General features: G+C 41.7%; 1 protein-coding gene across 4 annotated transcripts in view; it reads right to left on the bottom strand.

The window, feature by feature from the left end:
• Positions 1 to 16,862, bottom strand: part of LOC131468096 (synaptotagmin-2-like) — a 60,490-nt gene that overhangs the window by 7,473 nt on the left and 36,155 nt on the right. For 2 of the 4 annotated variants that reach the window (XM_058641970.1, XM_058641971.1), the window contains 7 exons: positions 9,301 to 9,513; positions 8,802 to 8,962; positions 3,797 to 3,934; positions 2,740 to 2,907; positions 2,045 to 2,212; positions 767 to 884; positions 294 to 427 (listed from right to left, as the gene is read on the bottom strand). In XM_058641970.1, coding sequence (XP_058497953.1) covers positions 294 to 427; positions 767 to 884; positions 2,045 to 2,212; positions 2,740 to 2,907; positions 3,797 to 3,934; positions 8,802 to 8,962; positions 9,301 to 9,493 — 1,080 coding nt within the window. In that variant the 5' untranslated portion in view covers positions 9,494 to 9,513. Of the gene's footprint in view, positions 1 to 293; positions 428 to 766; positions 885 to 2,044; positions 2,213 to 2,739; positions 2,908 to 3,796; positions 3,935 to 8,801; positions 8,963 to 9,300; positions 9,514 to 16,862 lie in introns of those variants that run through there. The other 2 variants (XR_009241674.1, XM_058641972.1) reach the window with 2 other exon arrangements.

Here is a 16,862-nt window from a genome sequence, read left to right as displayed (position 1 = left end):
AATGTTCTAGAGCTAAAAATCCACTATTGATCCTCCTTTGTATCCTTAAAACGATTATGGCACTACATTTAGTCTTAGTTGATTTCCTGCACTGATATGAACACTTGAACAGGTTGTACTTTGTGTAATCCAATCCTGAAAGGATTTCCTTCTTAAATCAATGACATGTTGTCACCAATAATTAATTATTTTAATTGGCTACATTATTTTTTTTTTATCAGTAGTTCTTTACATTAGTACTTCTACATCCATATGATTCTGTGGTATTTGAACACATTATTCCACACCCTTACCTGCATCTGCTCGAGAGGAATCTCAAAGCTGAAGGACTCGTTGTAGTACGGATTCAAAGTGTTCTTCTTCACCGTTGTTTTCTTCTTCTTCAGCCTCTTTCCATTCTGCAGCAGGTTGATTTTCACATAGGGATCTAAAATAGACAAAGACAAGCGTAACAAATCTGGATGTGCTGGAGAAAAATGCCCTTGACATGCATATGTGGGTTGCAGTGCTGTAATGCACCAACAGATGGGGCCAATGCTGAAGCCGGAGGTGGGGAGTGAAGAGCTGCTGCATGGGGAGGACTGCAGCGTCAGCACGTGAGCAGAGCTGCAGTCTCACTGTGAGCGTCTGAATTACATGTTAATCTGGACCAAAATACCAGATATTGTGCAAGTGTATACATTAAAAGTGTGTGTGTATATGTGGGATACTGTGGTAATAAGACGGGGTATGTGATGCTGAGTTGAGTGCACAGTAGGTACAGCACCTGACAGTCCACCCACGTCCATTTTCTTCAGGTTCTTAGCCTCCAGAATACAGATGGTGAGTTTTCCGGCAGTGGGGACGTAACGCAGGGAGATGCAAATGTCACCCAGTTTCTCCGGCTGGGAAGAAGGAGAGGGAGAGTCAAAAGGTACATTACGTAAGAAATGGTTTATATTTAGTCATTAAAGGACCATGACATGTCTTCAGAGACTTAAAAAAAACAACAACGGCACAGTCAGTATATTCGGAAACTCTGTGAATGTCTTTGTGTTTTGGCCTGTTGCCACCCACTGCCACACATCCAACAACACACAGTTTCTCAATCCTGGTCCTGGGGACACACTGTCCTGCATGTTTTAGAGGTTTCCCTGCTCCAACACACCTGAAATGCTCAGCTCATCGGCAAGAAGCCTGATAACGACCCGCTTACTTGAATTATTTATTTTGGTCAGAAATGCCTAAAGTAAGGAAACCTAAAAGGCCTCCTTCTAAATAAACAAGGGTCTGAATTGGAGAATAAACGGGTGAAAGTGGCGAGGAATTTAACGACAGATGTGGCTTTTCTTTTCTTTTCTTTTTTTTTTTTTACAACTGACCAAGTAAGCAACTGAGCCTAAGCCAAGCTCAGTATCTCTCTCTCATAGACACTCTCTCCCTCTCATACACATTAAAGGTGCATATTTATAAATAAAAAATGCATATAAATGTGTTTTTACAGTCCACCTTGTGGGCTAACGACAAACATTCGCTTTCAATCTCTGCCTGCTGCTAAGTTTAAGTTCAGAGATCCTTGACTTAACAATACAGAGACACACAAACTGCCCCTTTTTATGTAAATGTTTGTATTAGTACAAAGAATAATTTTTAACCACATTGACTCATGTGTTTTCAAAGTCAATAAAATAAAATGTCTACAAGCTCAATTAACTGTAGTGTGAGTATTAACTTCAAAGGTGACTCCGTAGAGGCGGCAGTAGCAAAGGCTAAAACCTGTTTTAATATCCTAATGCGGTACAATACTGAAAGTAGTAAATACAGACTGCATGGCCAGGAAATGAAAACCTTCAGCCTCAAAGTCGGCACCTTGTGCCCGCGGTTATTTCTGTACCGTCGTAATTAGCCGAGTATGCTGTCGTTTTGTTTTTTTTTTGCTTGCATTCACAAGTCACAGCCAATATTGTCAGCTCGTATTTTTAAACATCAAACATCGAATCCCCGTCGCACTGTGACATTCAGCTGTTCACTCCACACAGCACGTAAACCCGGCGCCCCCCCTCACCTCCTCTTGATCCGCGCTGTCCAGGTCTCGCCACTCCTCTATTGGCTTAGCCAGGTCAAGGGTATTCATGGGTATTTTAATCTCACCGATGACATCATGTTTAGAGAAGCGATCGAAGTCGTAGACGGACATCACAAGTGTCTTCCCTCCCATTTCTTGGAATGGAATCTGAAAAACAGCAACCAAATGTATTTGTTTTTATGTTTTTTTTATTTCCTACATGTGTAATGGCTTCTACAGAAAACATAAAGAAAAGTATAGTATAAAGCAATATAAGTTGCAATTTTTGGCGTGCAGCACGATCCTGCCTGACTTAATAACAGGCCGCTTCAGCAGAACAACTTTGACTTTGACAAGGTAAAGCCATTTGAATTGTTTTTGTTTTTAAACGCTGCATCAGCAGGCGGGTTGCACTGGAGGTGGCCCTCCCCTTTAATTTGATTCTCATACACACTCTCCTTCAAAATGTCCGCTGCTTTTTTTTTTTTTTGTTATCAGTGCTGGCCACGAGTGTTAAAGAGGAAAAAAGACATCAGAATCTGAGCAGGCGCTCGTCTTTAAAGTGAAAGTGAAATAGAAGCGGGGGGGGGGGGGGGGGGGGAGGAGTTGACCTTTAACAAGAGCTGTCCGCCCATTAAACAGATAAGACGGGTTTGTTATTTTGATAAGTCATCAGTGAAGGTGTTTCAGCTCACCTTGAAGCAGAACGACTCGTTGAAGACGGGATTGAGAGTTTTCTTGTGAACCTTGGTGTCATACTTCTTCTTCTTATCGGGAAGGACGAAGACCTTGACGTAAGGGTCAGAGGTGCCGCCGCTGTCCATAGAGAGGAGATCAGCAGCTTGCAGGATCCCCACAGCCAGCTGGTGAGTGATGGTGGTGATTAAAACTCAAAACTGTACTAAACCTAAATCCCTCACATTGTCATGGATCCCTTTAAATAATCAAATAATTAAAAAAAATTTGAGGCCCAAAAAAAATGCTGCACATTTTCTGAGAAACCACGCCCATATTTATAACAGATAATGTTGAAATTCAAATATTTAGTTTACATAAATGATTCAGTAAACATAAAATATCCAAATCTATTGCTATTCTTTATAAAACAATATGATTTATTGAATAAAAACTGCCTTAGGATATTGTACTGTTCATTTGTAATGCCTTACATGTCATACTCTTAACTTATAACTTAGATGCTATAATTAAACTTCAGAAAAGAGCAATTAGAATAATAAATGAAGTTGGATATCTGGAATCCACTAATCACTTTTTCATAGGATCGTTTATGTTAACCTTTCTAGACACCGGAGATATTTTTTTTGTGTGGTGAATAAAACTTTTCCTGTTCGCTTTCAGACATTCTTTAAACTAAGAGGAGGAAATTGTAATTCAGGAGGATTATCTATGTTTGAAACTAGGAAGAGAAAGTGAGAACAAATATTAAATACAGATGTGTGTCAGATTTGGGGGTAAAGTTATGGAAGGAACTCAGTGATGAATTGAAATTGTGACAAATTGTGAAATATATTAATTCATTAAAGATTTCAATATTGACAAAAATAATAGTGATTACCATTTTACCAAAGATGTTGTGATTACAAAGAAAATATGTTATTAAAATGTGAATAAAACAGAGCAGGACATTACATCTATCTTTATTTTAACCCAGAACAAATATTTGTTTTAATGACTTTGGTCAAATTTTGTAGTCAGGGAGCTTTGCCAGAAAATATAAAACAATCTTGTCACCTTGTTCTCCTGGAAGTCATAGTCAATAGAGTACTGCAGCTTCCCGAGCTTCTCTTTCTCCTTCACTTCCTCCTCTTTCTCGTCTCCAGTCAGTCCAGGTTCGACGTCATCTTCTTCATCATCGTCATCCTGTGGTTTCTGCAAAGACAGACAGACGGACAGACAGAAGGGAGGGGGGGAGGGGGGGTTGGGGTTGGGCAGGTGGCAGAGAGACAAGTAAGAGGACTGTTTGGACGTGGCGGCTGTGCTGAACATCAAACCTTTGGGCATCAGCAGTCGGGTTAGTCACAACACCTACCTGCCACTTACCCCCTGCTCACCCCGGTGTTACTAGTGCAATCTGTTCATCGATGACCACAGTTGCAACCTGACTTGATTTCACTATTTCTTGGGTGACACCATTTGCTGTTTTCTCTTTTCTTTTTTTTCTTTTTTTATAATGAGCATTTACAGGTAATGATACACTCTGCTAAGATCAGAGGCAGGGAGTTCTCTCCCGGGACGACGTAACATCGTAGAAATGTCATTAAACAGTTATCGTATATAAAGACTGACAGAAGGACAGACAGAGAGACAGAGAGAGAGAGAAATAGAGTAGAAAAGAAGAAGAACGAGTGGGAAACAAGAGAAAAACAGTCAATATACAGAGGGTGGAGAGATATAACAGGAATACCTTACATAAAATGCAAAGTAATACAATAGCTGATCCACTGGAAGTTCGTTTATACGCTCATAATCACTGGGATTTTTTGAAAGGTAGTTTTCAAACGAATACAGCTCACTTATGGACAAAATAACAAGAACCCGAATCACTGATTTCCAAGAAATAAAAAGCTAAATTCTCAATTCTCAAGTCCAGTATGACTCATCAGTAATGAGTCACGTCCACTTGTTCACAAAGTCTCTTAAAATCGTGACAACGTATCCCACGCAGAGGACCGCGGCGTCACCAAACATGAGCCAAGGCCACATGAGAAACAGACTGTGGAATTATGTTTTCAAAACATTAAAGTGAAATCTTTTATTATACAGAGCGTATAAGTGTTCTGCCTGTAGTGACAGGTGTTCTGGTTATTTTGTCCTCCTCATGGCGTGTACAGCCTATTTCCAGTACAAGCGACCCTTGCGACACATCTGTGAGGAACCGCAGGACGACGGCGCGATGACAGGTATAAGATCATGCAATTAAAAACGCCGACACAGTGTCTCCTGACACGTCTGTTCTGAGAAGTTTGCAAACTTGCTAAAATTGCTAAAAAGTCCAACCAACAACAGTGTAAGCTGGTTTACTTTATGTCAAGACACACAATATTACTGTTTGCGGCGTCTCTCCTCCTGACACACCACACTCATAAATGCAGCCCTTCACAAAAAATGTGGGGATAGAATACCTTACTCATCAAGTTATGACAAGAAAAAGACTTAAACTGAACAAAACTGAGTTGGTAAAGAAATGCCTGTGACTTAAAGACATAAATCATTTGGTCATAATGGGGTTAAAATGTTAATGCAGTGCATTGATTAATAGTTTCAGATAGGTTTAGGGTCCAGGTATCAAAGTCAAATGACCTTAGGGCCAATTAGCGTCTAGTCTGGTCAAAAAATTTCTTAAAGTTATTACTTGATATCGCAAAAAAAGATATTCATGTTAATAGTTTACAGAATTTCAAAGTAAAAGTGTTTGTTTCGAAATGTAATGACGCCATAATAAATCTATTGATATCAAATAATAATAATAATAACGTGGAAGAGGAGGTCGTGGGCCATGTTTTCATTACAACATGATATTAAGAGGTGGGCCACATGTGGCCCGCAGGCCGCCAGTTTGACACCTCTGGGTTAGGGTATAAAGTGTTGTTTTCTAAAAGAAAAGAAAAGGGACATATGCCTTTAATCTTAGATATTGTGTTTCATTGGTTGCCTGAGGTCTATGAAACACAATATCTCAGACTATTAATAATTTAATTATTAATTCACTTATTTACATTTTTACCTCATTATAAGATAGGTAAATTGGACACTCCAAATTGACCATAGGAGTGAGTGTGAGAGTGAATGGTTGTTTGTCTCTATCTGTGTGTGGCCCTGCGATGGACTGGCGAACTGTCCAGGGTGTACCCCGCTTATCGCCCGATGTAGCTGAGATTGGCACAGCACCCCCCGCGACCCTCTGTTTGAGGATAAAGCGGTAGATGATGACTGACTGACTGACCTCATTATAACCAAATGATTTCAGTCACAGGCATTTCTTTACCAACTCAGTTATGTTCACTTTTGTGGTGTTGTTTTCTTCTCATAACTTAATGAGTAACTTGTTTTCTCCCCAGACTTTTTAAACAAGGGCTACAAAAGTAAACACATATTATCCTGCTCTTATTATTGTTATAACTAGCTGTTCTCACTTCCACATTTTCTGGCTGATAATGTTTCATGGATCATTATTCTAACACTGTGCAGCAGTTTGATGACAATTAACTGCTCCTGAGATAATTGGAGCGTGATGAAAAAGTGAAGTCACGTCGTCGTTTTTTTTTTTTAGCAGCCATCTCGCCGTTACATCACACCAGCGCCTCCTCCGGCTCTCGGCTCTTTCAACTCTGACTAATCGAGCGAGGGGCAAATGTGCTCAGATAATAAATATTAAAGTAAACTTTCACTCCTGATATTTCATGAAGTTGTTTAATAACTCAGTATGGCCTACTTCCCTATGGCTGGCGTCTCGAAAAGACATTGATGTCTTCGTAAGGGTCCAGCTACGCAATGAAGAGCTGGAAGAGGAACAGGGCACACACACGCACACACACACACACACACGCACACACTCACATTTGCTTCCATGCAGGCTCTCACGCATGCTTCCTATGCACGCACACGCACGCACACTTTCACACTAAATTGTGCTAAATGCTTTTCATTCAAGCATGCCAGGCCACACAATGCAGGATCCAAGTTTCTTTCTGATGATTAATGTACATGAATTACCTTATAAAACCTTATATAAACCTCTATGACATACAGTATATATATATATATTTTTTTTTTAATCACGCCCAAAACCTTTGTACATGTGTTCGGAGTGAAATGTACACATCCATGGAGGGATCATGCTACATAGAGAATTTCCAGTAGTTCTCATACTTCCAGTGGGGGTTCAAAGATAAAGACATGGTGGGTCTGAATGAGTGCCCTTTGGTCAACTCCGTGAGGGGAAGTGCGGAGCTCGGCACTGAGGTTTTATCGAATGAAACAAGTCTTCACACTGTCAGATGGTTGTAGCCGCAACTTGGAATCAACTGAAATCAGTTGACTGCAAATGTGGGCAAACATCCCGGCCCACCATTTCTCCTCAGTGAGACCCAAGTGCTTCAGGGGGAGAGAGGGGGAGGGTGGGAGTGTCAATGACTGTCACCTTGTATGTCAGCAGCATGGGTCATCCAGGAAAGTTACTCTCAAGTCAAGTTGTGGCCATTCAATGGTTCCTACTGCAAGGGCGTATGCTGGTCTTTGTCATTTCCTACAAACAGCTGTAACTGTTGTGGAGCTTTGGAGCGCGTTTGCACAGTTAGTGAATTTCAGACCGGAGTCAATGACTGTGTGGAGAGGAATGATTTGAGATATACGCTTTTGAGGTCTGTCATGGTGGAAACGTGCTCAAAGCTCTCCGTTTAGGGTTGTTTTTGCAGCTATTTTGCTTTGACAAATACGCAGCTTACCCCTTGCACATGCATGTTAGTGATCTCTAGTGAGTTGCTGAGTGCACTCGTCATTCAAAGGCTCGACTAAAGGATGAGATTCATGTTCATTTTCAAACCACTTAAACATGTCTTTGTATGTTGTTTTAGCCAAAAAATTGCAATCTCTGGATAATCAAGACATAGCAGTTGGTGCGGCATATCAGTTCAGTGGATTTTTGCGAAAGCAGCTTAAAACGCTCCCATAGATTCCTCAAGCACCCGCAGCACCTAAGCTTGCAAAAAAACTAAGGAAGCCATCGCACTCATTGTCATCATCACTGCAATCCAATCCCTCCAAGCCCAGCCCAGCCCACTCCCCACAAATGCTCCCCTCTGCCCTGGTCTGCGCTTACACAGAGCGGCCAGAGAGGGGTGCCGCGTGCCATCAGACCTACCGTAGGCAGAGAAGTCCACCACAGTCAAGATACACGGAGCACACATAAGACACAAAGCAGGAAGGAGGAGAGCAGAGACAAAGGAAGAGATTGAACTCACAGCAGACACCAAAGAAGGGTAATCACAGCAAATGCAGTCAGCTACACAGTCGGGAGCGAGGAAAATGACAGACAGAGGAGCCTCCGCGTCAGCACAATCGTATCCTGTGCAGCAGGGTCGCTGGGTTCTTAACACAACTCCAGTTTTAGATGTTTTCCCAGTGTGCTTTGTCAAATTATCAATCACACGTGTGGAAAAAATAATAATTATAGGCCCAAAACAATGTCATTGTGCGAAACTGCTAATTTTCATAATTACTCCTTAATGACTTAGTTGGAGCTGAATAGTTAAAGGCTCTGTCATTTTCCACTCAAATCCCAAAGCACAAAAAACAGCACCAATAACATTCATGACAAATACAGTAAATAATAATAATAATAATAATAATTACAAAAAAACAAAGAAAGAGAGAGAAATAAAAGTATTCATGGTGGGTAAAGAATGTAATTAACACCTGTGGAGAATAGACTTTAGTGGGTTAGAAAGCCATGAAATCGTTAAACAGTTTCTGTCAGTCATTTGTAATTTGATACACTGTAAAGTTGCTTGAGAACAATTGTTCCAAAAATACTACTTGTTTTCAAGTTCCTCGAGTTAAACTCATGCATATTTTCTGTCCATTGTGGTAGAAAGCAATAATAAAAACCCACATAATGGCTCCGTATATATTTGTCTGGAATCGTGCACAGTGTAGGTGTCAATTCCCTGCTTCGTGTTCAGTGTTGGTGGTGCAAATTCCCTCGGCTGTGACGTGACCCCCCTGCGGTGAAACATACCTCTCCGCCTTTCAGGTTCTTCATTCCCATGTCACCCTTCCCCTTCTTGCCCTTCTTGTTCTTCTTCTTCTTGCAACAGCATTTCTTGATGATGCAGAGGCAGCACGTTAGAATGAGTAGAGCGGCAACCACGGCGATGGCAATGCTGGCCCAGGTTGGCACTGAGGGGGAAAAATACGAATCAATGCCATGGATGATGTATCCACAGAAAAAGCAAATGCTTTGACATTTGACCAACTGATCATTTAGTCTATTCCATGTCATGTCCTGGGACAAATATATTTAGTAAGAGGGGTGCTAGTCTAGCAATTAGATTGGGTGAAAATTAGATTTCTCTGCCATTAGGAAGGGCAGCCAGTGATCGATACCGAATAAAGACATTATGAGGCTGCAGATGCCTGCGGCAATAGAGAAAATCTAATTCCAAAATCATTGCTTTGGCGTGACATCAGTGCGAGTTGGTTGATCGGAACAGGTTTGGGCTCGGGCTGGCACTCACGTGGGATCTTGTCGATCTCGTTCAGGAACTTGTTCTTGATCTCGTCGAAGGCATTGTTGTCGTTGACGGGCTCGGTGGAGTTGTCGGTGGAGACGGCGACGGAGGCTGAAGTCACACTCAAGGCACTGGCCCCCGTCGGCTTAGCAGCAACCATGGGTGCTGTCTGATGCCTGAACAAGTTGAACTTCGTCATTTAGGCTGCACACGCGGTCCCTGAAAAGCAGCAGGGAAAACAACACACAGCCATGAGTGAATGCACATTACACTTATGTAAGTCCAACAGGCAGATGTTGCTCATTATCAAAGGGTTGATTTATTTGGCCAGTTTTCATATTTCCAGAGACATGCCTTGGACAAATACGGTCACGCACGAGTCTGACATTAATAATGAGGCGTTAGGTTACCAGAAAATAAAGGATGAAGGAATGATTTGCGTTCTATCAAATCGCTACCTGCGTCAGTGAGAGTTATTTTTAGGCTAAATCCGAGACCGAGAGGCATAATCTTTAGAATTTGTGCAAAACAATTTGACTGTATGTGTATTAACAGCTTAAACACCATGATGCATGTACGGTTCACTATTCATGTCTAATGAATACAATGAATTCAGATCAGTGACACAATATGTATGACGAATAACCACCAGTTATCAATTCATCACGTTTAGTTTGGACATGTGGCTCTGCGGCCGAAACAAAGCAAACAACTGCGGGGCCGTTCCACAGCGGTGTTTCCACAGACCAAACAAATGTTCAGTCGGAGCTCTTATCGTTTCCAGAAATCACAGTGTACCAAGTGGAGCCTGCCAACAGAGTGATGAGTGATCGGGTGAGACCCAGAGAGCAGAGAGGGATGACGGGCGTCACAAGAAGAGACCTCTGCTTATTTTTATTAAAGAGGAATTCCCCTTCTCTCTCTGCTGCCAGTTTTCCAAGCTGGTGCCAGCAATTCTGCCAGTATTATATATTATAATTATACAAATTGAGACTGACAGTGTGTACAATAACTCTTGCCTTTGCAGCAGGAAGACGCGGTTTTGCAAACAAGGGCCTTTCTGCATGGAGTTTGCATGGTCTCCCTGTGTGTGTGTGTGAGTGATTTCTCTGGGTTGTCCGGTTTCCTGCCACGGTCCAAAAACATGCAGATTCGGGGATTAGGCAAATTGGAGACTCTAGATTGACCGTAGGTGTGAGTGTGACCCCCCCATGACCCTCGTGTGGAGGATAAAGCGGCAGAAGGTGTAAAATAACACAGTGATATTACAAATGTGCCCTAAACCATTGTGCATGAATTGTCCAGGTGATTAAGAAAACGACCGTGAATTGTCTTCACCCGCCGCACATTTAGAACTGAATTGCGCAATAAAGCGGGCAATCACAGGCCTCACTGTCTCGGCGCTGTCTCACACATTACTGCAGATATTGTGGTAATATGGAAAGCATCCACGCACACTGGAGGTTTATAAGCACTTTAACCTGTTTGTCCCTCACAACAGGACAAGCCAGTCCAATTAAATTAACATTCATAGATATGTGCTCAAGCGTTTTTATCTCCTCCACTCTGAGGACGGACAGAGAGGACAAAGGCTAAGGTTATTTTTTTTATTGCAGCCATTAGTGCTGTTGCCCAGGTCAGCTGTTAGTGCTCACTGCAGACAAATCAACGATAAATGGCTTTTATTATTGAAAAATACAGTTTTGCACCTTCAAAGCTCACCTTTAGGTATTTAACAAAATGGATTTGCGAGGAGTTAGATGTTAACTGACTGCTCCTGGTGCATTCATACGCTTGTGTGGAGGGTTGACAAGAGGCCAAGTACAGAAGGCTGGTTAACCACTCTAGGCCCAGATCGCATTTTCCACATCTCAGCAAAGGTCCTCTGGGGTCCCGATGTGGACAAACGCAAGCACACCTCCAGCTTGAGTCTCCCACGCAGCACAGCACTTTCCAATTAATGGAAACTTGCTTGAGATCATGCAAGGAGGTCTGCTTTGAACTCAGTGCTCAAAGAACACAAGGACATACAGAACTGGGTGAAATACGCAGGCGTGGCAAGCGCAGACTCTTGTTTAGTATGAACAGAACAGAACAGTGGGCATGCACACAGTAGTTCCTTAGGAGGCTTTGCTCCTAAATGTGTGCTAAAAGTAAGAAATCAGGGATTCTGACAGCGATGTTGGTGATTTAGTCCCTGAACCAACAGCATCCATCTGTGAAAAGAAGCAATAGAGCCTCCCTTTTGCTCATTACCACCACTGAGATGCCCTTGAGCAAGACTCCTAACCTCCATCTGCTCCAGAGAAGCTGCGCCGTGGCCAACAGATCTTTACCGAGCTGCTTTAGGTGCATGTGTGTAATTGTGTGAGAGCGAGGCAGGGAATTACTGAGACAAGAGGCTTGATGCTCAGGAAAGCCTTCACAGGATACATTTAAAATTTAAATAGACATTTTATTCAATAAACATTTACTATAATACCCATCTCACTGCGATTGGTGGGGGTTTGGAACTATATCCCCCAACGCGAGCCTCATTTTGTAAACGTTCTACTTCGAGTCATAATATCCTACAAAAAAAAGGCTCAGCTTGATTGCCCGGAGAAGTGCAGCTGTGGGCATAGTCCACCACTGATCACTACATTTACTGCTCCGAGTTGGACGGTTCAGAACCCTCTAAGACCTGCAGTTAACAGTTAAACTGAAAATGAAGTTCCGTCTACACGATGCAGGTGAGGGCAGGCAGCTTCAAGAAAATCAGCTGAAAATGAAAAAGACGATTTAAACACAGTGTTCAAATTGATTGAACAACCACTTTTGCGATAGAAATGGTATGCATCTGTTAGACTGCATGTCTAAGAAGAAAAAAAACACTTTGTGTAACTAGAATAAAAAAAACAGTTGTTCATTTCAATTGTGGAAATTAAAATATTATCTCTCTAAAATGCTCAAAACTTTACTAATTTCCCTTCTTCATTTGCAGTTGAGATTTTATCAATTATTCTTGCATTATATTTCTGTTGTTTTCATAAGATTCCTTATTTTACTTTCAGACACTTTTAGTGGTTTAATTTTGCTCCAAAGGTTCAAACCTAAGACGGTGAATTTCATGCTCTAAATTTTTAGTCCTTCAGCGAAGGAGGCGCTCTTTACAGTCTATTTAAGGCACTAATCTGCTTTTGTTTAATGTAATCCATGAAAGTATCACGAGGAAATGAGAGCGGTGGGAGAACATGCACATGTTACCACATGACAAAGACACGCAATGTGACGCCACACGTGTGATGAGTCACTGACCACACGGTGATGGGAAACCCTGGGTCTGCGGTGGAGCCGTCACCGTTCATGGAGGAACTGTGTTTATTAAGACCTTATTAGCACCCAGGTCAGATCTAAAAGAAAACAACCTAAGGTGAGTGAGCTAAAGTCGTGCAGCTGTTTCATTACACCACAACAAGTACCCTGAACCGCAATTAATTAGCAATCGACAGTCAAACACCAAGTCCTTTGTTTCCCCCCAGCCTTGACAACTTGCCTACAGTACACACTGCTAACTGCCAGTAGCTGATCAATATGTGCTTGTGAGGGTGTGCAAGTGTGTGTGTGTGTGTGTGTAACATTTGAACATAAATGATCACTCATTATAAATGGACTTGATTCAAGGCCTGCAAAGACTTACCATAAACACACAAAATGGCTTCTGTAAATGGAGAGAAATCCGGCTATGGGGGTCACGTGACCGCTGCTCGGGGCAACAGTCAGGAGCACTGGGGCGGGAAATTAAGTATTGAATATTAAGGCACAGTGAAAAGGTTGTTGTATTCAAGGGGAAACAACAGCAATGGCTGTGCGGTTGTCACAGGCAGCCAGACGACCGGCGTCCTTTAAGACACAAAGCAATCTCACTAATGTGACCCCAGTGAAATCATTCAGCCCCCACTGAGGCCCTCCACCATCTGTGACATTATGGGCTACGTGTAGGTGGATCGGGGTGGTTGGCCTCTAGCTGAACTAGCTGTGCAGCTTCATTTCCTCTAAGTCTTACTAATGTGATTGCGCCAATAAAGAAGGATGTTTTTCATTTTTTTATACTCGAGACATTCTTAATTTGATCATTTCAGACACAGGCCAAGTCCAAACCTTCATGTGACGTGCAGATCATCTGTCTCCGACAAGTTACATATGCTTGTGCGCTCTAATTTGGAATTTACACTTGCCGAGTGACTCTTCCAGTTCATCTCAGTCCCGTTGAGCTATTTTAGGCCGGAGCCGCATTAGATACTGAGGAAATAACTTAAAGTGTAAGGCACCACATGCATCTTGAATTTCTGATGAACACACTGGAGGACAGTGTGAGGAGAACATTGAGTCGGCTGCCTCTGAGTCACAGCTGACCTATGATCTGTCTGGACTATGATTACTGGAACACTTAGAGAACAAGGGACATCGTATTTTATTAGATCCATCAGACAGAGCATTACTGTATTCAGAAAGCTGAGCTGAGACAGTGGAATCGTTTCAATTAGAGATAATGTGCCACTGTGCTCCTGAACTCTTGCTGTTCTACAGTTATTCACCCCTGTTGAAATGGACTTGGGGCTCCCACAGTCATAACAGTCTCATTTTGTCCAAGTCTGAAAAGGATTAGAAGGCCTGTGTTGTGGCAGTATTCCTTGTTATTTACAAGTGAAGGATGAGACTATGGAAAGTGGTCTAAACTGTACCCAAGATTTCATTCCATTGTAGAAGCAGAATAACACAGAGTAATGCAGCAACTCTCAATCCTGCTATTGTGAGAAGTACCACTGACTGTACCGCACCACTTCATTCTCATCACAACATGCTGTCGTTTGCATTCTTTCTTTTGTGTTTCACTGCTGTTTTTCCAGCCACGTTACAAGATCCTCCTGTAACACCCTGCATCCCTCACTATCACTTGCACATAATATTAGGGTATAGCTCTGCAGCTATGCAGATCCCCAGCCGGCATTGACACAGTCGCTCAAACGCAGAGTATGTAGCACCCACGGATTTCAGCAGAAAGGAGCCTGCTGTAGTTGTAAAGCATCTTTTGTCGTGTAATTGTCGAAAGCCAAGAGACTGACAAAAGAGTTTCTGGCAAACTCGGTGCATGGCACAGTGTGTTCAAGTGCCACTGCCAGATTCTGAAACTCTTGACCAAGAGCTTTCAAGAACACCAGTGGGAGAACGCCAAGCATCTGACGGGTGCTGAGGGTTTTTTACTTAACAGCAATTCAAATATTTAATAACTCCTCATGTTTTATACATGACAATGTTTTGATTATCATAATGAGATATTTTTGTGTCAAAAAACATCGCAGTATAGTTTTACAACAGCACAAATGTGGCATCTGTGCCTGCCTTATTAAAATTAAAGTTGTAGTGCGCAACTTTTAAATATAAATGAATGCCTGCTACATTCAAGCCGTCGCCAAAATGAGTTCACACCAAAAAACAACTAAGCCTATCAGCTCCAAACAACTCTCTCTGTGTTTGTCAGCATAGCTGTGTTTAGATCTCATGCCTGGTGACATTCAGGCGCTACACACATGGAGTGTATCATTTCACATCACAGCAGCATTATACTGTCGCCCCGGTGAAGCAAGACAGCTGCAAATATGGAAATATGGCTGAAAATGCCAAGAAACACCTACAGAGTGGATTCAGATTCAGCATTTGCCTGGATAAACACTTATTGTAACTAGGTAGTGGAGAGGTGGGTGTGGTGTAACTTCACGACACATTTGTCAATGAATTATTTTGTAAAATGATCGGTGAAGGCTGTGCAAGAATCGCCGTGCTTTCTGAAATCCAATGATGATTTATAGGAAAACAGAGGCCGGCCGCCCCACGTTCTTAATGCATGATTCTGCTGCTTATTACACCACAAGTATTGGAATAATCTAATTATTAGTACAAAATGTACTGGACCGCCGCCCAATGTACGGTTTATGGCACAGCTGCCCTCAATTAACAGCATTGGTAATGATCAAAATCATTTTTTATGTTTCTGTCATATGTATGCATGTGGAAACTCTTTCAATAAAATGATATTTTGAATGCTAAAATATAATTATTATTGTTCCCCATGAATTTTCAAACGTACAGTTTTATAAATAAAAAAATGGAGAAAAAAAGGGTAAAGCGCATTATTATTTCTTGATTAAAATGTGAAATTATAGTTATTTACTTTGATTCATTCATGACTTCTCAGTGGGCCTGAACGATTTTGAATAAATATCTGTGATTATTTTTGACAGGAGTTGCAATTGTAATGTGATTCGTGGTATCAGAGGGAGTGGTCATTTGTACATCATTATTCTCATTTTCATTCGAAAAACACAATAAAACAATAGCTGTGTGACATTTGTGCAGATCTGCGAGAGACAAAGATGTTCTCTTTAGTCTGTAGAATAAGATGTGTGAAAATTGCAGTAGGCTGTATGGCGAGTTCGATAAAATTTCGATTAATTGTTCAGCCCTACTTCTCAGAGAAGCCGGCTCAAATTTGCGAATAAAAAAAGTTGAATTGAGTTTGTTATTTGCCAAATAAATAATAATACCATTTTTAGCTTGAAAAAAACACAGGTCTTTTTGAAAGATTTCAAAAATGTTTTCTTGTTTTTATGACAGGCGGTCATAAAACACCGTAAACAAGGGCATCCAGGAGAATTACAGCTTGGGATGATCTCACAGAAAGAAGGTAGACCACGATGTAACAGCAAATTAGTCTTTTCATTCATCATTTGAAAGGTCAATACAAATGATAGCAGTCCTTAAAGACAGGGAAAATCTAAAAAAGATCACGTATCAACCCCCGTCAATAGGTCAGGTGCTTCCTTACGTCTCACTTTTCCGACGATCTCGGTTATCAGTGTAATGATACTCATACCATCAGTGGTACCCAAGCCCCCCCGATGGTACTTGGAGCTCTTACAGCTGAGTAGCAACATGAGGACGCAATACAGACCACGCCCCCACACCGGCGCTCTCTCTCTCTCACGCGCTGCAGTTTTTTCACACTTTACAGAGCTCTTTCCTGCCACAGTATTAACACTGATCGTCATGTTAAATCTTAGCTCTCTGTCTCTCGGGCAGGCAGGCAGACACACACACACACACACACACACAGAGGCACAAATGCACTCCTTATGAACATAATTTTGCTCTGATGTTAGTGTGTTTTTTTACAGTTACAGACATGGGCGGCGTGCAGGTGCACATAAATCTGCCTCCGGTGAAATGTTTATGGCTGAATTTGTTAGATCTTTTTACACCACTTTATATTAATGCCGGTCATAATGGTGGCACTTTAAGAGCTCAATATGTTCTCGGGTATAGTAGTAGGTAGTGCAACATTTTGAAAACCGCTATCCCTCCCCGAAATTTACGGGAAATTAGTTCAAAGGTTGTGTGATTTTCTCCATGAATTCATCCGTTTGATACCTTCACAGAACAATCTCTATGTTCACTTGTAGTATGTTTACCTACGTGGTAAACATACTATTTTCCTACCAAAGGTGAAATAATACTGGGTTATTTTCTAG

Source organism: Solea solea, chromosome 11 (genome assembly GCF_958295425.1).
Source record: "Solea solea chromosome 11, fSolSol10.1, whole genome shotgun sequence".
Taxonomy (NCBI): Eukaryota; Metazoa; Chordata; class Actinopteri; order Pleuronectiformes; family Soleidae; genus Solea; species Solea solea.
This window is presented reverse-complemented; position numbering and strand designations above follow the sequence as displayed.